The following is a 24,995-nucleotide window of genomic DNA, read 5'->3' on the forward strand; positions in this document are numbered from 1 at the left end:
GCTTATGTTAACAATGGACTAATTAAACAAATACCAAAAGATAGTTTATGGCTGGACTTTTCCTTTAAAGCTGAAATATGTAACTTTTTGGAGACTGACCAAATTCGCATAGAAATATGATCTGTCATTCTCATTGAAAGCAAAACTAAGAAACTGTAGATATGTTCTATGTGCGCTATTTCTATGCTTCCCAGTCTTAAGTGTCGTTTTTGTTTCTTTTACTTCTGGTTTTGTGCAACAGCTTCAAACAACCAAAAACACTTTTTCAGCTATGGAAATATATATTTCACAGCAGTTTAGATGATACAATGATCCTTTACACTATACTTAAACTGATTTTGGCGAACTATTCGAAATTAAGCAACCAGGAAATGGCGGAGCAATTTCTGCATAGTGCATCTTTATGTAACCTGCCAACCGTAACACATCACACTAATTTGGGTGTCCCGGATTTACAGTAATATGTTACGTCTAGTCTATGAGACTAGGCTGGTGTGACTGCCTCTCCACAGGTCAAGCCTGAGAAGCTTTTAGAAGGGCTATGTTTGCAATGGTTTGGCAATGGTTCTTTATTGTGACAGACAGGTTACAGCTACAGTTCTTCATAATCAGCATGCTCTTGTCAACCACCAGCATCTCACTTCTCTAAACGCTGTCCTTGTTTGGATGACTAAGTCAAGCAGTCACTGATGAAGTTACCGGAGTTTGACATTCTGAGTGGCTGCTAATGAGAACAGCTTATCTTTGTGTGACTGTGTAGCCCTCTCTAGCACCTCAATGTTTTAAGTTTCTCTTTATGTAGTGTTGTGTTGTCTCTCTTGTCGTGATGTGTGTTTTGTCCTATATTTTTACTTAATTTATTATTATATCTATTTTTTTTTATCCCAGCCCCCCGCACCCGCAGGAGGCATTTTGCCTTTTGATAGGTCGTCATTGTATATAAGAATTTGTTCTTAACTGACTTGCCTAGTTAAATAAAGGTTTAAAACATTAAAATAATTGTATTTTTATTTTACAGTAATAAGCATCCCTGGGTTGGCTAGAATACTACCTCCCTGCAAGTCCTATCTCTCCTCCTAAACTTTGCTTCACAAATAATAAGGTCTTTATTACTTTTATTTTTATAGCCACAGGCTAGCTTTTCTTGCCTGACAACCCGTGTTTCTCCAGATGGATATAATTGTTGGATTTGCTCAGTGTGCTGGTTGCAATATACCAACTTCATGAAAGGTTTTCATCCTCCCTGAAGAAGGGAGCGAAAGAATAATAGTCAAAAATAAATCAAAAATTGACAGTGCATGTTAAATTAGGAGGCGACGGGAGAGAGACATTTTTACAATTCATTTTCTTTGGCTATGGCGAGAAACGGAGTTTATATCTGTCATGAGAGCTTTCCTCTCGTTCACCACTGCTGTGTTCATGTAGCGATCTGAGACAAAAGGCTGTTATACCCACGCGTTTCACATGGTGAAGGAAGGACCGCTGGCTACCAGTCACTTATAAATATTAACTCGATTATTGCCCATAGTGGATTTCTGCACTGTGCATTCCTAACTGTTTGACGTTGACACTTGAATTAGGATTCGGCAGTCCTAAACCGCTGTTGTGCCAAACTCAATGAATAGCTCTCACAATGAAGAACACTGGCGCCTCCTACTGTAATAGAAAAGGAGATACGATTTGAATTATTTTAACCACTCCACGATGCGATAGCGGTTCTGGGAAGGGGGGGGGGGGGCAGTGTCCCTGTGACAACAATTTTGGACCCCCTTGTGGCCCCCCTAAATGTGGTGTATGAAATAATTTTTACATAACAAATTTTTGCTATCGTTCTTTTTTTACATCCGTTATTAGACAGAAAATGCAAATAAATTGGTGAATGACTATGAACATGGTCTTTTGCCTGCTAATGCCTGCAATGCAGTGAAGATAACGATATGACAACAATAACGTCTAATGTAACTGGCCCCTCTAACAGTACAACTGGGCCCAGCTTGGCCTCCCCATTTGAAATGGTCTTGAACCGCCACTGGTACCTACTGCTACTACACTGTACCTACATAGGCAGTACTAAGTTAGTACTATAGTATAAGGCGTATGCACTGTAAACTGACAAGCCAGTATATCACTAATAAGCAGGTTTTGTTTTACAATTTAGTGACGTCTTGAAATGGTTAGGGAAGGCTGTTGATGATATCATATCCACATTTGGTGTTTGAAGTATAACTTCAATATAAAGGTAAAATGAGAGACTAAAAGAGGAACCGTTCTTCCAGGAACATCAACGAGAGATATTTTCGTGAATTTTTATTCCGTAGTAGACTGTTTTAGAATGTATATACAATGCAATCCCACATAATACCACTGGGCGGCAATAGGCACAAAGCAGAAAGATTTCAGCAATCGCTTCCATGGCATAAGGATAAGACAGATATTAGACAGGGTTGCAATCAATAACTTGTTTAACCACATCAAGTAAGTCAATCATCAGTAAAATCACTGCTGAAAACAGTGGCCAATTTAATCATTTAATTAATCAAATGTTCACATAACCATCAAAAAACGGGAGTAACATTATTGATAACTTTGTCAGATACACCCTACGACTCTTTCACAATGTTCATTCATTTGTGCTCCAAGTCAATATTGCTTATAGTCTACACTTCAAGTTGGAGACCAGCAGGGCTCTCTCTCCTCTCTCGTCCAAAACAGGCAAAGGTCCATGAATCTGGTCCAAATCTCCCAGCAAGCTGCAACCACAACTGCTGATATCATTTACGCTATTGCTCTCTCTGTGCTAGGCCTACTTGCTATAGTACAAGTCTGTTTATTAATCAGTATATTTAGCAATATACCGTGCATTCGGAAACTATCCAGATCCCTAGTTGTGAGACTCAATTGAGCTCAGGTGCATCCTGTTTCCATTGATCATCCTTGAGATGTTTCTACAACTTGACTGGAGTCCACCTGTGGTAAATTCAATTGGTTGGACATGATTTTGAAAGGCACACACCTGTCTCTATAAGGTCCCACAGTTGACAGTGCCTGTCAGAGCAAAAACCAAGCCATGAGGTTGAAGGAATTGTCCGTAGAGCTCCGAGACAGGATTGTTTCGAGGCACAGATCTGGGGAAGGTTACCAAAACATTTCTCCAGCATTGAAGGTCCCAAAGAACACAGTGGCCTCCATGATTCTTAAATGGAGGAGGTTTGGAACCACCAAGACTCTTCCTTGAGCTGGCTGCCCGGCCAAACTGAGCAATTGGGGGAGAAGGGCCTTGGTCAGGGAGGTGACCAAGAACCTGATAGTCACTCTGACAGAGCTCCAGAGTTCCTCTGTGGAGATGGGAGAACCTTCCAGAAGGGCAACCATCTCTGCAGCACTCCACCAATCAGGCTTTATAGTAGAGTGGCCATACGGAAGCCACTCCTCAGTAAAGGGCACATGACAGCCCACTTGGAGTTTACCAAAAGGCACCTAAAGGACTCTCAGACCATGAGAAACAAGATTCTCTGGTCTGATGAAACCAACATTGAACTCTTTGGCCTGAATGCCAAGCGTCACGTCTGGAGGAAACCTGGCACCATCCCTATGGTGAAGCATGGTGGGTGCAGCATCATGCTGTGGGGATGTTTTTCAACAGCAGGGACTGGGAGACTAGCCAGGATCGAGGGAAAGATGAACGGAGCAAAGTACAGAGAGATCCTTGATGAAACTTGCTCCAGAGCGCTCAGGACCTCAGACTGACGCGAAGGTTCACCTTCCAACAGGAGAACAACGCTAAGCTCACAGCCAAGACAACGCAGGAGTTGCATCGGGACAAGTCCCTGAATGTCCTTGAGTGGCCCAGCCAGAGCCCGGACTTGAACTCGGTCAAACATCTCTGAAGAGACCTGAAAATAGCTGTGCCAGAACCCGGACTTGAACTCGGTCAAACATCTCTGGAGAGACCTGAAAATAGCTGTGCAGCATCGCTCCCCATTCAACCTGCCAGAGCTTGAGAGGATCTGCAGAGAAGAATGGGAGAAACTCCCCAAATACAGGTGTGCCAAGCTTGTAGCATCATACCCAAGAAGACTCTAGGCTGTAATCACTGCCAAAGGTGCTTCAACAAAGTACTGAGTAAAGGGTCTGAAAACTTACGTAAATGTGTTATTTCAGTTTTAAAAAATTCAGAATTTGCAAAAATGTCTAAAAACATGTTTTTACTTTGTCATTGTGGGCTATTGTGTGTAGATTGATGAGGGGAAAAAACGATTTGATCAATTTTAGAATAAGGCTGTAAAAAGTCGAAGGGTCTGAATATTTTCCAAATGCACTGTATCCATATACACCACTGTCCTTCTGGTAACTATGAGGGAAAAGGATTTCTGTGTCTGTTATACATTACAATTCAAAACACACAGTCTGGGTCTAAAGATGGGCAGCAATGTGTTAATGTATTGCTTTTGTAACATTGAGGGTGCTAAATTTCAGAAGGGAGAATTACAAGCTTTGGGAAGTCTTGTCTTTAAATGGACCTTTGGCTTGTTTTCTACTGCCAAATGAGTCACACACTAAGTATGAGTATGACAGTGTTTAACATAACAGAATTTACAGAAAATGTACAATACAAAGTCCCTGATAGAAGCTATCGTCTTGGATTTCAAATTGAACAATGGACATTCAGGATTTATGATTATTTTGTGAAATCGTAGTGAATAATCCTTATCATAATATGATTCAATGAAATTAAATGAATAAACTCAGCATCCAATTTTCTCATTAGGCAACATATATATCATGTCCATATTGCCAGCATATGTCCAACGGCCTATAGAACAAGGTTCAGTAACTTTGAGCACACTGAAATGTTCTTCTCGCTGTCCGCTGAAGCGTTTTGAAAAGGTGTGACCAAATAAGTGGAAAATGTATATATCATAATTGAAAATATTCGTGCAATTTGAATACAGTAAGCTATAAGAAAGAAGACAATATATACAGTGCATTTCATGCAAAAATAACATCTAAGTGTGGGCACGTTGTGCGTAATGCGTGCGTAAAATGCGATCTGAAGAAGATTGCGGTTGTTTCGTTGAGGCATATAGCACACTCTTGAGTTATTTCGTCTACGTCTTAGATTTTGTCACATCTTATTCATGCATTCATCAAAACACCTCAAAAGCAATATCGAAACGAAAATGATCACATGTTCTCTCTTGAAATAGCCTACGTTCTCAAATTCACACTCAGCGCAGTCAGTCCACAAAATCTAGCATGCATTCTTCGAAGTTTCGGTTGACCAACTTTTCCTACCTCTCTCCTTGGTGTCGATTTATATGCCACCTCCCTCCTTCGTAAAAAGGGAAGGACTGCTTTAATAAAAAACTAAATTCCGAGCTTATGAGTTGAAATCAGATGAGGACAAATGGAGAAAGTTCTTAATTACCAGTAGGCTATTTATCGTAAAACGTGTTGGCCAGATAGGCATAAATTATGTGCACACATGCTATAACATATATCTCTTGTTTAGTTAATTTGACAGATTTTTTGCAGAGTGAATTTTCCCCCTCCATGCACGCCAGGGACATATCTAGGACAATATCAAGAAGTAACTTAATAAAGCATCCTCATTTGCGCTTATAACGGGATTTCTGAACAATCAATGTTAATTGGCAAATGGGATATTGTTGCATTGATTGAAGGTCTGTATCAAACACTTCAAATGATATAGCATATACATCTTTTTTTCCGGAGTTAAACAAATGATAAAGAATCAATAACTGACTTTCAAATCAGCTGTATTACATTAGGCTGTTAGGTTCAGTGACCTCTCTAGGCCATATTCACAATCTACACTTCTGTTGGACATTTGTAACCTATTTAGCATCCTCTGGAGCTATATTCACTTATCATTCATCAAACATGTTTAATGATAAAATATGTAACTACAATGGCAATGTATAAAACAAAATACAGAGTCTTTGGACTGTATAAACCCTGTCACTGTCCATTACCCATTGTCAATTGGAGTCACCCAAGCCTGAACCTCCCTACTGTATTGGTTCAGAGAAATGTGATGCAATTGCCTCCTCATATAGAATATCAAAGATTTCCATATTAATAAGGAAATACTTCACCACGAGTAGTTCATTAAACCTAATTAGTTCAAATCAATAAAGGACAGTCGCCTTTACTGTTGGTAACCTATAGTACAATTTGATACTTTTTTGAAATTACTGTCTGTAAAACCCCCAAATTGTATACAGTTTTTGCCTATAATAATCATGATAATATGCTAATAATAATATTACTAGCAATTTTATAAGGATTATTATTAGTAGTATAGTAGTAGCCCAGTATAGCCTGTAATATAGGCCTGATGATAATAATAGTGTATTATGATTATATGCCTAATTGACATAATGACTGTCTTTGGTTTTCCTTGTAACCACAGATCATTTAATGGGGGTAATCTGCAGTTGATACATCCATTTTTGTAGGTTACATATAATGCAGTAATGTGTACCCATTGATTCTTGACGAAAATAACTTATGAATGCCTCATGAGCTTAGTTTAACCCCATCAAAACCCAAAACGTAAGCTTGTTTTATGCAATGTTTGTAAACTAAACAAACACTATATAGCCTCAACATGGTTCAGACTGTTTATGTATTTTGTATCCATAACTCTGTCTATGAATTTGAGAGTGGTTACATTTATCCAGCCCCATCCCTCAGCTTTATACCGAGCTGTATTATTGTTTCAACTGCTGATTGCCACTTTACATTAACTCGTATCTATAAACCCTGAATAGCCACAATTTTTTGCCAGTCCAGCAGTCTGCAGCCTATCATGTATTGACATGCAAGTAAAAGTCAAAAACACTGAGTAGCGAACGGAAGTGAAGGGCCTACTGATACCGCCGCGGCCCTGACCAATGAGAGGCGAGAATCCAAGTTCTAGGTGAGGAGCTCTCTTGGCTGCGCAGAGCTGCACCGGAGGCGGGCGGCAGTCAGACAGGGAAAGTGAAGCCGTAGACCTGCCCAGTTACGAAAACTCAGCCTCTTCTGTATTGCGTTCAACAACTGAATAAACCAAAACCAATCCAAAAATAAGACTTGAAGAGGAAGGAATAAAAAAGCTGAGCTACTCGCTGACTTGATTTTACGCGCCTTTCTGCCAATAATTATTTTCCGGTGTTGATTTTTTTGCAAGCACTAGCCTACAAAGTTGAACGTGAAAAATGTGAAGGCAACCGCCTTGTTTCACCCAGGTTCCAGGATCCCCCTTTAAATCCATGCAATACAGTTCAATGGTACGTGAACGTGGATTATTATTGCTATGTGTCATTTTCAAATGTTACAACATTGTATTTTTCCCATTATTGACCTGCTCTTCACCACAACCCGGTCTGGTTGAGCGGGAATAGAATTATGACAAGTGGACAAGACTATTATCAGAAACACGATTGTTTATGTTTTTTTCTTTCGGTTGGCACACATCCTGCGTTAAACTCCACCGCCCCTCTGTTGGCAATGAACTACATTTGGAATGTGTGGAACAATTCTATAGGAGGTTACACATGCAACGCTTTTGGCACAATATAGTTTTCTGCAACCGCATTTTGAGATAAAGAAGATCACAGCTGTAGGGATAATTGTTCCCCTTTAGGCTACACCATATTTACACCACTGATACAGTCCAATAATGAGCCGAACTTCCATGAAAAGGAAAATGTTAACATGAATTTATGAACACCATGTTCCTCTGCGCGCTTTGCATTGAAAAACAGGCGTCCAGCCTACAGTAGTCCAGACTACTTTTACTACTTACTACCTCATCGCTTTTTAGTCTCTCAGTCCGGATTAAAATAAAACATTGTTTACTATTTGATTGTCACGAAATTATAGTTTAGGCGAACTCAGGCATTACTGTGGAGTTGACGCGAAGCGTCAGTGCCGCCGTTGGTGTGAAATATAGGGTTGGACTCGTTGACAGGCCGCTCCTGTCCTCTGTTCCAGTAGTTCCTAAATGGTGGGTCTGGATCACTAGTCCAAACCTCGTAGGTCGCAGCTATGTGTTGTCATGGTGAAAAACATTGTAGTCTCGTTTATGTGGTGGGTCATGCGTAAACTGAAATGACCTCAGGTGGGTCAAAGTTTTGGAAGCAGTCAACTGTTTACCCAACTTACATCAGAACCATAACATACCGCCCATTGAACAATGTCCTATACTCGTATAGTTTAGAAAAGTGCATATACTATATATTTGCCTACCATTAAAACCCCAACAGATAATTATATATTACATAGTTGACGTAGAATGTGTAGCTATGTGTATTTAACATCGAAACTATAATGACCCACTGTTGCTAAAGGCTATCAGGCAATAAGAATGAGTGAGGTAACTTCAAATTCTGAACCATTTTCATTAAATGTGTGCCATCCAGGCAAATGTCATTGCGCTTTGATTTCACTTTCAAAATGTATTGTGAATAGAGGGGGACATCGTATATATTGTGGAGTGTGAAATGCATTTTGGAAGTGTATTATACGCCATGTTGGGCATTTCTATTAGATGTTCTGTTACATTATGCCTAGCCTATACTGCAAAGGGAAATTATCGACGCTATTAGGCTTGTTTGTAAAACAGAGAGTTCGAATAAGGCCTCTAGTCCATACTGTATCTGTAAGGGAATTTTCCATTCCTTTTCTTTTCGAACTGGCGCGCGCTGGTCCAGTCTTCTGCTCAAAAAATCATAACTCAGAGAGCGAAGGGGGGAGTTTAATGCTGTGTTTTCCGAGGGAGACGAGAAGGTGGGCTGGTGGCAATGGAATGCGTTTGTTGGAAGGGGAGGAGTATGACTATGTAATTAAGTGAGAAGAAAAATCTTGGCGACTGATTTGTTAGTATCGCTCAGACGGAGGGTGTACCGGTCGATATTCTAGGCTATCAAGTTTGAAGAGTGTGGGTTTCCAAAATTCTGCGCTTTCTATACTTTTCAAAATGCTTTTATGAATTAACTTCTCACATTATAAAGCGAACGGTTCCAGAGTAGCGAGATTTATTTTAATTTGCGCCAGCTCGGATTGAAATAGCCATATAGGCATTCAAAGTGCTTATTTGTAAAAGCATAGCCTATCTGCCATATCGTCTCCATTTGAACTGAGACATGGGATTGTTTGGACTTCCACAATCTCACTGATGTTCTTGGATAAGACCTTTACACGGATAACTTCTCCACAATTCTGCATGGTGCTTTACCGGCAAGGAAGAATGGCGCGATAAAGTCTTTTTCAAAGAAATCAATCGAAGTACCTATTTTGTGTACACTGTTGGCTGATGATGTACTCTCCAATTTGTCTTACTCAGGTATAGCCTAAGCAATGTTTTAAAGTTTTGATTTCTTGTTATTATCGATTGTGTGCCATGCTTATTATATAGTCTATTGCGGCGTGATTTATTTAGTAACTTTGTTATTATTATTATAAAATATTATAAAACTTTAGCTTATATAATGCCTTTCTTTTGTAGCCGTATGAAAAGTGTCTAAACCCATTTGGTTTTGTGTATATTTTGGTATTGATATGGTTTTCACCTGGTCTAATAATATGTGTTGATTTAAAGCGCTTGAAATACTGTATATTGTATTATAGGATGACAAGTTCATTTTGAGTAAGAAATAACGTGTGTTACCAGTGAGAGAGAAAATAAGCCAAAAGAGTTTGTGCAGTACCGCCATGTGTATTCTAAATTAACTAGCTCCAGTGTGTGCGTAAAAGTCCTCTTTCAAAATGCCGTGATCAAATTATATAGGTTATGAGATGATATTATAGAAAATCTTAACTTCATTCCTTTTGACCTGTGTTTGATGTGTAAACTAAAACATATAAACGGACTACTATTATTATTATATATATTTTTAGATTACCCCAAATCGGTTTTGGCCTGGTAATATTGGACAAAACTTTTTTCATAGTGCGTTTCAGGAGAAAGTTTCACTCTGTTCGAGTTGCTTGGGAGCCACTTGCAGTGAATGAAGATGAAAACAATGATAAGTGTTTGGGCAGAGTATCATGGCTTTTGGCTGACTCAATTTGACTGTTTATATTTTACTTGGCTAAAGTAAGTGATTGACTTAGATGTGGTTTAGTTTGTGCTTAAAGAGGATTGTACTTTTATGACCTCAACTATAGTGCACTGCACACAGGCCCTTGCCAACTCATTTATCTTAAACATTTATCTTTTTAGTAATTTAGCAGACACTCCTATTCAAACAGCACCACATGCAATTCCAAGGCTTACCGTAGAAGTGTAGCATAGCCAAACCTTCATTTTTAGTGCAAACTAGGCTTACTTTCTTATAGTAGAGAATAAGTTAGGAGTTTATGAGCTGGAATTGGTTGCTGTATAACTGCAATTCATTATAATGTAGCAAATAGGAAATGTAATGCCATTATGGTTATTTGTAAGTAAAGCAAATTTATATCCTACATACCTTACTGTTGCCGTATAAACTTGTATGGTGAGGTAATGGCAATATTATAAAAATAACTATCTTCACTATTATTACAACTAATGTCTTGCTTAAAATGTCCTATCACTTTCACAGTTATTGACTGTTACTTTTTTCTAAAGCCTCAAAAAACACGGTTTTTATCTCAAAGAAACTCACTTTCTAAAGAAAAAAGGCTATACAGGGAAAAATAACAGCATCAGTTCATAGTTCATACTTTGTTAAAAATTGGATGAGTTGTTATTGATGATAGATTTTGCCTTCAGTCTGTTTGTTCAGCGCCCAAAGTCAAGTTTTGTTGGCACATTACAGTGCAGATCAACAATGTGGCTTTCTCTGAACAACACCCGTGGGTAGTTTAAGAGCATAGAGATAACTGGGATTGGATCTCTGTGGTTTTCCCAGAGCCCGTCTGCCTGCTTACACAAAGAACAATATGTGATTTAACTCTTCCGAGGCCTTTTTCAAAATAACTGTCTTACAGTTATTGATTTTGACATAGTAATGACTTAAAAATTCTAATGTTAATGTTTTTGCTGTTTATTCAACACTAACAGCTACTAGAATATGAGATTATTTATGTTAAAATTGTAATAAAGCACTTTAGGTTGGCCATAGATTTGACTAAATTTTAAATTATTTGCAATATTTAATTATAATTTGGAAGTGTATTAATGAAGTCTGTTTCATAAATTAAAAGAAAAACGGTTTAATTTAAGTCATTATAACCTAATACTTTGTCTTAGTCAAAATGACATGATCCTTGGCATTGCGCTATGCAGCCAAACAAGCTATCTATACATAGGCCTACATGTGAGAGGAAAAACAAATCTAACCTGCCTACCCAAAGTGGATTTAGAAAGGATTTAATTCCCGCTTAGCACAAGGCATTTCAATGCCGCCCTTATTAAAGGAGTAGTGAAGGTAAATAGAATCTGCAGGTTGTGCCAAGACGCCATTTTCATTGTCAACCTTGGTGAGATTTTTGAATGACTCTGAGTAAGTGCCATGCATCTATGAAAACACATTATGGGACTTGGCATGGGACTCCAAACATAGATTGTGACTATGTCAATAATGGCTCTAGGTTGAGGCGTACTATATGTTTTTTTCCTACCTTCTACTCCTTGCCTTTGGAACATGGAAGGTGACTGTGTTGGAGGAAGGGGGGGGGGTTGAGGTTTCTCCTTTCCGCCCCTTCAGTTATGCAAGCATTTTTTACTACACTCTAGTCCCCCCTTCCAGACTATCCTTTCTCCGTTTCCAGTGAAGGGCAAGTACATGTTGGAATGTGGACAGTTTGATAAGAGAAATGCAAGTGTGAGAGGCGCTTGCTTCTTGTGCCAACAACCCAGCAGTCCTAGTCAGAGCATGCTCGGGAGAAACAGGAACAGCATCTGACTACATTCTATTGTGGTGTTGGCGCGTTGTAATAAACACGGTGGCATCCTCGTATCTTCATCAACCTAGATTGTTATTTCTCGGTTGTAATCCCAGCCGTATTGAAGATGGTAAAACTGCTTTTTTTCTGAACAGATTTGTCCTATAAACTCTCAGGCCAGATAGACTTGACTGTCTTATAGGAGTCAATGTGTCGTGAAATTGTGGTTTGTCTACAGTACATCATTGTTTAATTTTGTTGTTGTCATTTTGCTGTATTGTAACCACAAAATGCCTAATGTCAACTTGTGTACGTGAGGTATTCTGTCAGCCTTTTCCTGTAACAATGTGAATGTGTATATGGGCTATTTATCTTCTGTTCAGGAAGACTTTTGGCTCAACTTTTGCGAAAAAGGTCACTTGACATGACTATGCCAACTAACTTCTCTGATTCTCTTTATTTTCTCTCTTCCCCTTGCCTTTCAGGATGAATTTCATCCCTTCATCGAGGCACTTCTCCCTCACGTCCGTGCCATCGCCTACACGTGGTTCAACCTCCAGGCGAGGAAACGCAAGTACTTCAAGAAGCATGAGAAGCGGATGTCCAAGGACGAGGAGCGTGTGGTCAAGGACGAACTGCTCAGCGAGAAGCCCGAGATCAAGCAGAAGTGGGCCTCCAGGCTCCTCGCCAAGCTCCGCAAGGACATCCGCCAGGAGTACCGCGAGGACTTTGTGCTCAGCGTGACGGGCAAGAAGCACCCATGCTGCGTCCTCTCCAACCCTGACCAGAAGGGCAAGATCCGGCGGATCGACTGTTTGCGGCAGGCCGACAAGGTGTGGCGCCTGGACCTGGTCATGGTCATCCTGTTCAAAGGCATCCCGTTGGAAAGTACGGACGGAGAGCGCCTCATCAAGTCGTCGCATTGCACCAACCCAACACTTTGCGTCCAGCCGCATCACATAACAGTGTCGGTCAAGGAACTGGACTTGTTTCTAGCATACTATGTCCAGGACCAAGGTAGGTTGACTTACTGTGTGAATCACTGGTTGGGTGGGTGGAGTTTAGGGTTGGCCAAGGTCAAGTGTCATATCCGCTGCCATTTTGGCAGCCTCATTGGCTGGTTGGAGTGTCTCCACTATGGTGGCTTTAGAAGGAAGCTGGCCTGTCGTCAATGTAGATGAACACTGGGCACTCTTGCAAACAGGCATGTACATCAAAAAAGCTATACAATACAACCAGTCAAAAGAACATGATATGATACACATTTTTTTGCACACACAGACAATAGAAGATTGGTTTGATCGTTTTCCAAATACCGCTGCATATTTTGGATGTGCTGTGCGTTCTGTATTGTTTAGGCACACACACGTTCTCTTTACAGAGACTTAATACATTATAGTGCTGCCAACTTACAAGTACTGTCATTTAATAGTCTCTGAATAAAGAGAGAGGGTTTTACTCATGGACACAGATACAGTATGTGCTCACAAAATGGATTGTACATTTTTGGATCAGTAAACATAATATAAATTGAAACAAATAATTTAAGGTGACGGGTATGAATTGATGGTTTAGAAAAAGGGATTTGGGCAAAAAGGGACATTTGTAGATCTTTGATTGATGTACAGTATTTGCTATTTTTATCCTGACAAATGTTGATGTTAGTCTTGATCTTTGATTGGATCTTTAATATAGTTGCAGTAACAAGGAGTTCCTGCACTAGATTTTTATTAATAAATGTGGTTTGTTAAATGAACAAATGTGTTCCCTAAAATTCTGCATATAGTCAATTAATCAAACTGGCAACATTTCTAAAATAGTTCATAAATAGATAACAATGGCAAAATATTTACATTACATTTCATGATTCCTTGGGTAAGAAATTGCAAATGTATAGGACATTTAAAATTGAATGAGAACTTGAAATACAGAAATTAACGTAATGCCTATAAACTCAAAAGTAGTCATAGTATTTCTAGATGTTACGATAGAAAGGGATCTTTATATTGTTGTAAGAAGAGGAAACTGACAAGAACCCTCATTTTCTCAGACCAATACCGCACTGCGGATATATATTCTGGCAAATAGGATTGTTTTGTCATTCAACCTCTTAGGTATTTGACACTTAACTTTTCTTTACTACATGAACAGCTATTCCTTTAACCTTTTGTTACATTTTTTTTTACAAGTGGGAATTTTAAAGTTATTTCGAACTCCCTGGCCCACAATAAATGCTCCAACGATAATGCCAACACGTGCAGTAAGGTACCCGTAATGCATTGGCTGTTGGAGAAAAAACGCAGACAGTCGAGCTAGCTCATTGTCATGAAAGGCAGAGCCTCCATTTTGTGTTTGATAAGTGCCAGGGAAAGCAGAAGGCACAGCAGAGAGACAATAATGGTTGCCACTGGCACCATGGTTGGCATCAGACCCTCTTTTGTGTCTTTTGTAGGGCGCCGCTGATTCTCATGTCTAGTTTGCATCTGCCGCAATTGAACTGTTAACAAATGAACAGTGTCAGACAGCACACCACAAAATGTCTCAAACATGGTCCACTGATATCATGTAAGGAATAAGAATTTACAAAGCACACTACCGGTTGTGTTAATATAATTGGTTGAACTACAATGTGTATACATGCAGTTACCAAGTTGGGGAATCGTAGTATTTGAAAATATGTTTTTCAGTTATGAATATTTGTCCCAACTGATGAAAAATAATCAGCTTTTCCCATATTGGCAGCTTACCATATTTATTTTTAGAGTAGCCTAGATACCATATAGCGAGCCTTCATTTGCAATAGGACTGACATTCTGTTCGCCATTTCTTTTGAATGAGACCTTCGACAATTCTTTCAATCATTTTTTTTATGCTGAGAGCAAAGGGCAGTCTTTGGCATGCCGTTACCAGTGCCCAGCTTTCTAGACAATGTAGCCACATTGTGGTAGCGTGCGGGGCGGGCGCCATTTTGTTTGCGCTGTGCCAGGCAGGCAGGGAAAACGCCAGTAACGGTTGTTAGAGGTTCCAAGGTTGGCATCAAACCCTCTTTGTCTGCTTGCAGCGTGCCTTTGATTCGTTGGTTGGCATCCGCAATGCAGTGGGCACGCTGGAAAGTTTCTGACTGTGGCAGAATGGGGACCGCCATGCTTTTGTTCTTCTGCAACTGCATGAAACAAACAAACAAACACAAAGAAGAAACGGCCAAACTGCTGCCCTGCTTTGACAGAATATGGCATTTCCGTTAATCGTTAGGAAAATAATATGTCTTATGTCCCATGGTTTCTTAGATTTTTCACCTTATTACATTTCAACTTTAGTATTCTCCCAGGTGAATTATACATTTTTGTAATATGTACCTACATTCAAATCTGTTAAGAGTAACCCTCTTAAACTATTTGGTGCCAGCTGTTTCTTTATGTCTTCTTATGTAATGTTTATGTAATGTTGAGTTTGAGCTATACATATTTATTAACTTTGCAGGGTTGATGCCCAAGAAAGGTCGCTGGCTCGGTGAGTGAGTGGGTCATTTTAGAGAGGTTTCTCAACACGCTGTTGTCAGGCATAGATGCGCTTAGCTGGGCAAAGTCTGCCCTAGCAGCACCCATGTGCATGCCCAGATGAATGCCAGCTGGAAGGGGGTTGGGGGCAGGGTGTGGGGGTTGTGGGAGCCATTGTGCCAACCTGCCAGTCTTTTTCAATGGAAACCCACTGGCATGGGATAATACCCTTCGCCATGTGCTGGCGCTAGCTGCTAAAACTAGTAACCACCTTGTGTTCATCAAACATTTCTCGCTCGTATTGTAATTTAGATTCTTTTTTGTTCCGTTTTGGATGTTTCGCATATCAAATATTTCTGATAATAATTCGATTTGCTCAAGTCAGGACATGGAGATAGGGCATCTGCTCATTCAGTTTCATCACTGTTTCACAAGCACAAGGTACCATTGTGCTTATCATATATGAACACACGAGGATACTGTAGACTCATTTGTCCAAATATTCAAATAAGAACGCACACCATTTACTCAAACCAAAGCTCTTGATTTCCATTAGATTTCTGATAAATATCTGGGTCCCTATAGTAGCTAAACAGTGATTGTGATGACTAAGGGAACATTTTGAGGAAGGCTTTGAAAAAATTGTATCCCAATGCCAGATCCCTCAGTGGATTAAATAGATTCTGCAGTATTTATTTAGTATTTATCTGACTTGGAATACGCTTTTTTACGCTTTGTGTTTGTTCTGATCTAGGCTAGGAGGAACACTATTGTTGAAATATAATCAGAGCCTCAAAAGACCAGTTATTTAATATGAATGAAGGGCCTCTTATACATGAAGAGCCTGTCTGAGTGCTTCTCTTTTAGATAGCTGGCCCCTCTGATGTCATACCCCACTAATGAGGACTGTGAAAGAAAACTGATGTCTATAAAGCTTGTGTCCCAAAGTTGTTCAGTTGTCTGATTTTGCTTTTAATTTAATTTAAGTTCAAATTTCATAATTTTATTTCTTGCATAATTTTTTTCCCATCCAAAATTACTCTTGTAAAATTCATTCAACTTTTAAGGAGATCAGTGATCTCCGAGTTCATGTTAAAATAAAAAAACTACTTAACTCGTAGCCAGTGAAAGAACAGGCTTGGTTGATCCACGGTAGGATCCCATGAGGTCAAGGGCTAAGTCCCTTCCCCTTATCCTAGTGCTGAAAGTTAACATGGTCGTAAAAACATAGTCATATTTTCACTTCTCTAAACCTTCCCCCATTTCATTCTTCAAGTTTTTTTTTGACAGTCCTGATAGGTCCTGGATCCGGATGGATTACCATCTAATACGGTTTGCCATGTTAAAACGACGGCTCTGTTTTACGATAGCCAGACCATGGAATGGAACGCCTCGACCTTGGCTAAGAGATGTGGCGGGGTGTCCTCTGAAGTTTAATTGCGCAAAACAGATCTGTGAAAACACATGGTTGGCCCCAAAGCGCGTGAGTGGAGTAGGGAGCTTTTGGCCTAAGGGGGTGATGCGGGACTACCTACAAACCACCACCCCCCCCTTTGAACCCAACAATTGGGGTCAGCCGTCGTGCTTCCCAGACCACCAGTAGTCCCCTGACAACCATTTGTCAGTCTGCGCCCCTCCCCCTGTCCGCATGTCAGGTTTTCGAATCAGTGAGTGGGAGAGGCAGCAGAAGACGTGCTCCCTCCCAGGTTGGCAGGGTGTCAGTGTTGGTTGGTTGTCTTCTCTGGTCATTGGCCGGCTGGTTGCGCTGCACTGCGTGGGGTAGCGCTTTGAGCTGTGTGCCCCTCGTTTTCCAGCTGGCTGCATTTGAGGCATGGTCAGGGGGAGTGAGTTTGACCTCTCGACCTCCGGGTCACAGTGGAGGTCTGTGGCTAAGCACTACACCCACCCCCCTCTTTCCCTCCCTCCCTTCTTCCTCCTCCTTTCTCCTCCTCTGCCACCAAGAGTTGCGGCACACTGCCCAGCCCTCTCTGACTGACTCTCCATCAAGTCACCCCCAGACTCCTGTGACAGCTGCTTCAGGCCCAGGGCTCATAGCCAGAGAAGGATGGCTGGGAGGATGCCAGTAGCGGGAAACTAAATCGTTGCAGGCACACAGTGTTAAGGACACCACCATTCCATGTTTTTTATTTTTTTTGTGGTTAGAATGACAAAGAGCTGTTTTGTTAGTACAGTACAGTAGTCCACTTATTGTTTGAGTTCCGTCAATAGAAGCATGGTTGACCTTTGGATGAAACTTGTTTTTATGTACAGTACAAATTCACTATATTGAACGTGAAGAGGGATGGTTTGTTCATTTTTAAAATAGGTTTTTAAAGTGTAAATTATACAACAAGAATAGTTCCAATGTAACAGAGGAGGCTTCGTCCTGAATTTAGCTAAGACATTCTGTGAAGGCTTTGTTCAGCGTGAACCACACAAGCCTGTGCTGCTCAGCTCTGGCTCGTCTCATTAGTATGCTGTTGGGCCTGCGGTGAATATCTTACTCGGAGCCATAACCTATCGAACACATTCTCCCAGTCTAATCCACTTAGAACAAGTTCCTCTCAGCTCTGCTGCCCACTTTATTGATTTCCTCTTCCTGCTAAACATCCCTCCCCCTTCCCTTCTCTCTCTTCTCTCTGCTACTCTACTCTTCTACCCTGTTGCTGTGTAAATTATGTGGTCTTACTTTCAGCTACATTTAGTGTTGGTAAAGCTCTCTCTCTTTAATTATTTTATTTTTATTTTTCTCCTCCTTTGTTTATGGTCTTTGCCCTGCACTCTCCGACGCCAACTCTGGTTCTCTGAAACCAGGTTTTTACCACGCAGTATCAGCCGCATTGCATTAGCACCAGGGTTTTGCTCTGGCAAATATCTCAAGGCTTAAACAACCCATGTTACCTCCTTAGCCCTCTTTTGTGTGCACCGTGTACATAAATCTCCATGGAAACAAGACAACTCCATGTAGAGGTCACAGCCCTATGCGGATGCCTGCTTCTCAGCCAACTTCATCACTCATTTTCACTCTCCAAAAGGAATCCGAAAATGTGGCCCTGTAACTGATATGAGAAATGTGGAACTCCTTTAGCACATCTTTAGGCCTTTTGTGGTGTTTTTGATCAATGTAACGGTGCAGGTGAAGACAGGAGTCTGATTGGAGAAAGGAGTTCAGAATTTATTCTAGAAGTTGACACAGTTTGTAGGCTACATACGGATTTTTCTGTGGGTTCCAATAGCGGTCAGCTCATAGAAATAGAATTAGAACACGATTATATTTATGTACTATATTATACACTGAATGTACAAAACATTTAAGAACACCTTCCTAATAACTGTTGAGCACCCCAGAAGTGTTGCAGTTCTTGACACAAACCGATGCGCTTGGCACCTACAACCATACCCCGTTCAAAGGCACTTCAATCTTTTGTCTTGCCCATTCCATGTCTCAATTGTCCCAAGGCTTAAAAATCCTTATTTAACCTGTCTCCTCCCCTTCATCTACACTAATTGAAGTGGCTTTAACATCAATAAGGGATCATAGACTGACCAGGATTCACCAGGATTCACCTCATGGAAAGAGCAGGTGTTCATAATGATTTGTACACTCAGTGTATATAGTTTATCTTATGGTTAAGCTCCATCAGAGTTTCCCAGGCTTTGTGAGGTTAGCCGAATACATTTCAACCCCCCCTGAGACCACTTGACAGGAGGGCTGGTGCCACCCCTCCTCCTAGCTAGTCCCTGTCCCGTCCGCCAGCCCTCCCAAATGAAGACAAATGGGTACATTGACCCCCTGTCCCACACCGCACATTGTACACTACCTCACTGTCCTGGCTTACAAAGACGCTGCTGCTGCCTCGACTATTACCATCCAACGGCTGCAGTCTGCTCTACTCTATTCTGCTCTACTCTATTCTGCTCTACTCTACTCTGCTCTACTCTACTCTGCTCTACTCTATTCTGCTCTACTCTACTCTGCTCTACTCTATTCTGCGCTACTCTATTCTACTCTGCTCTACTCTACTCTACTCTGCTCTACTCTACTATATTCTGCTCTACTCTACTCTATTCTACTCTACCTCCCTCTTCTCCTCTTTCCTTCTCTCCTCTCTCGACCTGCCAGTGTGCCTGCCTACCAGACCTTATCTGACAGCTGTGATTATGGATTTGAGCCAAAGAGAGAGCGAGAGCAATAGAGCAAAAGATCAGAGGGGAAAGACGGAGGAGGATGAAAAGAGAGAAGGAGCTATGTAGACCAACATTTAGAACCAGAAAGTAAAAGTATATTATACAATACTGGCCAGATATTCCGATACAGAGCGCGATAGAAGCATGGGAGAAGCATTCCTTCAATGTAAACTGTCTTTCAGATCGAGAGCGTGCAAAACCAATGTGCGTCCTTCATCAAGCTAAAGAATAGGGGAAAAAATAAAGGGGTGGTGGAGGTGTGTGGGGGGTGGGGGGAGGCAGGAAGGGCCAGACAATCGGGGGAGGTTTCCAGGGAGACGGTTACTTCCCCGTACCCCCTCCCGCTTTCCCCATCAGACTCTTTTCATTTGGAACAGGCCCGATCAGAGGTCTAGAGTGATGGTTGTCTCGTCTTTTGTCTGCATGTACAGTACCCCCGTCATTGTATGAGTTGCCAGGTTTAGGACGAATAGAGAAAAGGGAATCCATTACAGTGTTTGTGTGTGAGTGTGTCTCTGCTTGTGAGCGAGCGTGTGCCTGGTTGTGCGTGTGTGTACCCGCATGTATGCATGCATGTGTTTGTGTGTTGGGGCTAAGCGTATACTGCATGTTGTTTGTAGGGTGAATCCCCAGTGGAATGCTGGATAATGTCATCCCTTGGGTCAAAGAAAGGATATGGCGTCTGGGGCTTGGGAATGGGTGTTTGGTATCAGTTAGCGCCCCATTGAGCTGTCAAATTCTGTAGAGGCCCTCTGCTCCTCCCTCACAGATGTCTGTGGCACTAAAACCACCCTCCTGACATTACGATTGAACTAAAACCAGTCTGATATTAGGATTTTAAAACAAATTCAGCGCAGCAGTGTAGCTGAGTATTTTGACCTGTGCGATTACCTAATTTAAAGCAGTAGGATGAGACAACACTGTTAACAAATCGTATCGTGTGTAAAATGACGTACGTATATTGCCACTTATTTTTCATTGACGTGCTCTTTTTCAAAATGAATCAGCGACAAATCAGGGGGTAAAAAATGAATATGTTAAAGCCATGGTGATTTACTGAAGCTCAGTGCTTCTGCTGACATGACTAAAAAAGACTCAAATATTCATGATATTCAACAAATTTGTTCTACATGATGGAAAAGATGAATACATAAAAAAAGATATCCGATTTTCTATGATTGGGAAGCAGATTTCCCTGAAACGTGTTCTAGCTGCGTGTGGACATCCTGTAGGGTGGAACAAGCAGAAAATGAATCCCAAATCAGTGTAACTACAGATGTCAGAGTATGTCTGGACAGCTACTTTCCCCCTGTGATGATCATATCCTGTTTTCACACAGCTAGAGACACACATACAACCCCCCCCCCCCCCCCCCCCCACCCCCACCCACACACCACACACACGCCACACACACACACACACACACACACACACACACACACACACACACACACACGCACACACACACACACACACACACACACACACACACACACACACACACACACACACACACACACAAAAGGAGAGACAGAGATTTTCCAGTTGGAAGTTAAGCCTACAGGAAGAGAGAGATTGGTGCAGAGGAGTGAGATATTCAAAAAGTTACCAAGTATTCAGATGGTTTATTTGACAAAAACGTCTATTTCAAGTGTAACCAAGAATACATACATGAAGTCAGGCATGCAATACATGAGAAGATATGTGAGGACCAACATTTGAGTCAAATAAACATAAGAAAAAAATAACATCTGATCTGGTCATTATCTAAATTCAGCCTAAACATACACTTTTGCCTCCACCACATTAGCCAAGAATGTTTAATGCCGTACTCGGCCTACTGCCATAATCAGTTTAATATCAAATTATTAGGGTTCATGCTGTCATGTTTCACCTTACTCTGATTATCTTAATCGGCGTAAGGTTATTATTAGAGTAAGCGTACGCAAATTAAAACACCTGGATTTTTGAGCAATCTTTCAAATTAGTAGGACAAGTAAACGCCTTAATCGGAGTTCCAGCTGCATATTTGTTCTGCGCATGTGCTAGCACCCGCAGCACAAGCCTCCCTATTTTGCGTGAGCGAAGTGAGTTTGGAGAAACTGAAAGTATGCATCATAGAAATAGTTTTCACATACAAACTGTATATGTCCGAACTCAGAATAAAAAATAACATTGTCACTGTTGTAGAATGTTTTTATTTTGATTGGCGATTTTAGATCAGCTTTAATATTGCAGATAGATTGTAGCTTCCATCAATGTAATTGTCTGCATCATTTTTGTAAATATATACAGTACCAGTCAAAAGTTTGGACACCTACTCATTCCAGGGTTTTTCTTTATTTTTACTATTTTCTACATTGTAGAATAATAGTGAAGACATCAAAACGATGAAATAACACATATGGAATCATGTAGTAATCAAACAAGTGTTAAACAAATCAAAATATATTTTATATTTGAAATTCTTCAAAGTAGCCACCATTTGCCTTGATGACAGCTTTACACACTCTTGGCATTCTCTCAACCAGCTTCATGAGAAATGCTTTTCCAACAGTCTTGTTTTTAAGCCCTGGATTTATAACCCCTTGATATTATTGTTGGATCTGATTTTAACAGCTAACATTTCGATGGCAATAATAAAAAGATATGCCGATAGTGGACAACCTTGTTTTACTCCTCTTGACAGTTTAAAATTTTCTGATAAGAAGCCATTATTGACCATTTTACACCTGGGGTTACCATACAACTTTAATCCATTTTAAAAGAGATTCTCCAAAATTGAAATATTCCAGGCATTTATATATAAACTCCAGTAGTATTTTATCAAAAAGCCTTTTCAAAGGCAGCTATGACCTGGTTTCCCAGATTTTTCCTAGGAAAAGCTATGCATTCCTCTATTGGATCAGGCATAAATAACCATGCAAAATACACTCAACTTAAATTGAAAGTGATGCTGTTTGGAAACACTGATGGAGGTCAAACAGTTGGGTTCTTATCAGGATAACTCAAGGTGCCGAACTGGCCAGTCTAATAGCATTCATTAACCCTTCAATGGCTGGTGAATTATAGCATCAAGGACGAACATTGAGCTTCACTGAAGTGGATTTTTCCCAACCTGATGGCCGATGGCCAAAACCTGATGGCCAAAACTGATGGCCAAAACTGTCAGAGTGCAAATCAATCATTTTGCGATGTCATGGTGAACGGTTAGACATGGTTTGTGTTGGTATGACCTCAGGATCATATTGAAGAAGAGAGTGAGTCGAGGCAATTCCCTGCCATTTCTCCCAGAGACTATGCATGTGATATAGCCCTCTGAGCTAAAGTCTAGGCATCAACTCGGGGAGCTAACGCAAGTCTTCATGTATCAGGCACGTTTACTCATCCCACAAGTGTACAGTGCATTTGGAAAGTATTCAGAACCCTTGACTTTTTCCACATTTTGTTATGTTACAGCCTTATTCTAAAATTGATGAGGACATGTTTTTATTTAATCAATCTACACACAATACCCCATAATGACAAAGTGAAAACAGGTTTTAGAAATGTTTGCAAATGTATTACAAACAAAAAACAGAGATACCTTATTTACATAGTAAGTATTCACACCCTTTGCTATGAGCCTTGAAATTTAGCTCAGGTGCATCCTGTTTCCATTGATCATCCTTGATGTTTCTACAACTTGATTGGAGTCCACCTGTGCTAAATTCTAGTGATTGGCCATAATTTGGAAAGGCACACGCCTGTCTATATAAGGTCCGACAGTTGACAGTGCATGTCAGAGCAAAAACCAAGCCATGAGGATCGAAGGAATTGTCCGTAGAGCTCCGAAACAGGATTGTGTCAAGGCACAGATCTGGGGAAGGGTACCAAAAAATGTCTGCATCTTTGAAGGTCCCAAGAACGCAGTGGCCTCCATCATTCTTAAATGGAAGAACTTTGTAACCACCAAGACACTTCCTAGAGCTGGCCACCCGGCCAAACTGAGCAATCGGAGGAGAAGGGCCTTGGTCAGGGAGGTGACCAAGAACCAGATGGTCACTCTGACAGAGCTCCAGAGTTCCTCTGTGAAGATGGGAGAACCTTCCAGAAGGACAACCATCTCTGCAGCACTCCACCAATCAGGCCTTTATGGTAGAGTGGCCAGATGGAAGCCGCTCCTCTGTAAAAGGCACAAGACAGCCTACTTGGAGTTTGCCAAAGGCACATAAAGACTCTTAGACCATGAGAAACAAGATTGTCTGGTCTGATGAAACCAAGATTGAACTCTTTGGCCTGAATGCCAAGTGTCACGTCTGGAGGAAACCTGGCACCATCCATACGGTGAAGCATGGTGGTGGCAGTATCATTCTGTAGGGAGACTAGTCAGGATCGAGGGAAAGATGAACAGAGCAAAGTACAGAGATATCCTTGATGAAAACTTGCTCCAGAGCGCTCAGGACCTCAAACTGGGGTGAAGGTTCACCTTCCAACAGGACAACGCCCCTAAGCACACAGCCAAGACAACGCAGGACTGGCTTCGGGTCAAGTTTCCGAATGTCCTTGAGTGGCCCAGCCAGAGCCTGGACTTGAACCCGGTCGAAGATCTCTGGGGAGACCTGAAAATAGCTGTGCAGCGACGCTCTCCATTCAACCTGACAGGGCTTGAGAGGATCTGCAGAGAAGAATGGGAGAAACTCCCCAAATACAAATATTTGTCACATGCGCCGAATACAACCTTACAGTGAAGTGCTTAGTTACAAGCCCATAACCATAACCAACGATGCAGTTTGAAGAAAATACCTAAAAAAGTAAGAAATAAGAAAAACAAATAATTAAAGAGCAGCAGTGAATAACAATAGCGGGGCTATATACAGGGGGTACCGGTACAGAGTCAGTGTGTCAATGTGCGGGGGAACCGGTGTCGAGGTAATTGAGATAATTATGTACATGCAAGTAGTTGTTAAAGTGGCTATGCATAGATAATAACAGAGAGTAGTAGCAGCGTGGGTAGGGTGGGGGGTGCAAATAGTCTGGGTAGCTATTTTATTAGCTGTTCAGGAGTCTTATGGCTTGGGGTAGAAGCTGTTTAGAAGCCTCTTGGACCTAGACTTGGCGCTCCGGTACCGCTTGCCGTGCGGTAGCAGAGAGAACAGTCTATGACAAGGGTGGCTGGAGTCTTTGACGATTTTTAGGGTCTTCCTCTGACAGAGCCTGTTATATAGGTCCTGGATGGCAGGAAGCTTGGCCCCGGTGATGTACTAGGCCGTATGTACTACCCTCTGTAGTGCCTTGCGGTCGGAGGCCGAGCAGTTGCCATTCCAGGCAGTGATGCAACCCGTCAGGATGGTCTCGATGGTGCAGCTGTAAAATCTTTTGATGATCTGAGGACCCATGCAAAATCTTTTCAGTGTCCTGAGGGGGAATAGGTTTTGTCGTACCCTCTTC

The 24,995-nt window shown here is 41.2% G+C and overlaps 1 protein-coding gene across 10 annotated transcripts in view; it reads left to right on the forward strand.

Annotated features, from left to right (window-relative positions):
* Positions 1-6,991: 6,991 nt before the first annotated feature.
* LOC139561753 (nuclear factor 1 B-type-like) overlaps positions 6,992-24,995 on the forward strand; it is an 83,012-nt gene continuing 65,008 nt past the window's right edge. For 2 of the 10 annotated variants that reach the window (XM_071379031.1, XM_071379030.1), the window contains exons 1-2: positions 8,802-9,355; positions 12,366-12,897. In XM_071379031.1, the coding sequence (XP_071235132.1) occupies positions 9,326-9,355; positions 12,366-12,897 (562 nt within the window). In that variant the 5' untranslated portion in view covers positions 8,802-9,325. Of the gene's footprint in view, positions 7,299-8,797; positions 9,356-12,365; positions 12,898-24,995 lie in introns of those variants that run through there. The other 8 variants (XM_071379026.1, XM_071379028.1, XM_071379029.1 and 5 more) reach the window with 8 other exon arrangements.

The sequence above is a fragment of the Salvelinus alpinus genome, chromosome 31 (assembly GCF_045679555.1).
Source record: "Salvelinus alpinus chromosome 31, SLU_Salpinus.1, whole genome shotgun sequence".
Lineage (NCBI taxonomy): Eukaryota > Metazoa > Chordata > Actinopteri > Salmoniformes > Salmonidae > Salvelinus > Salvelinus alpinus.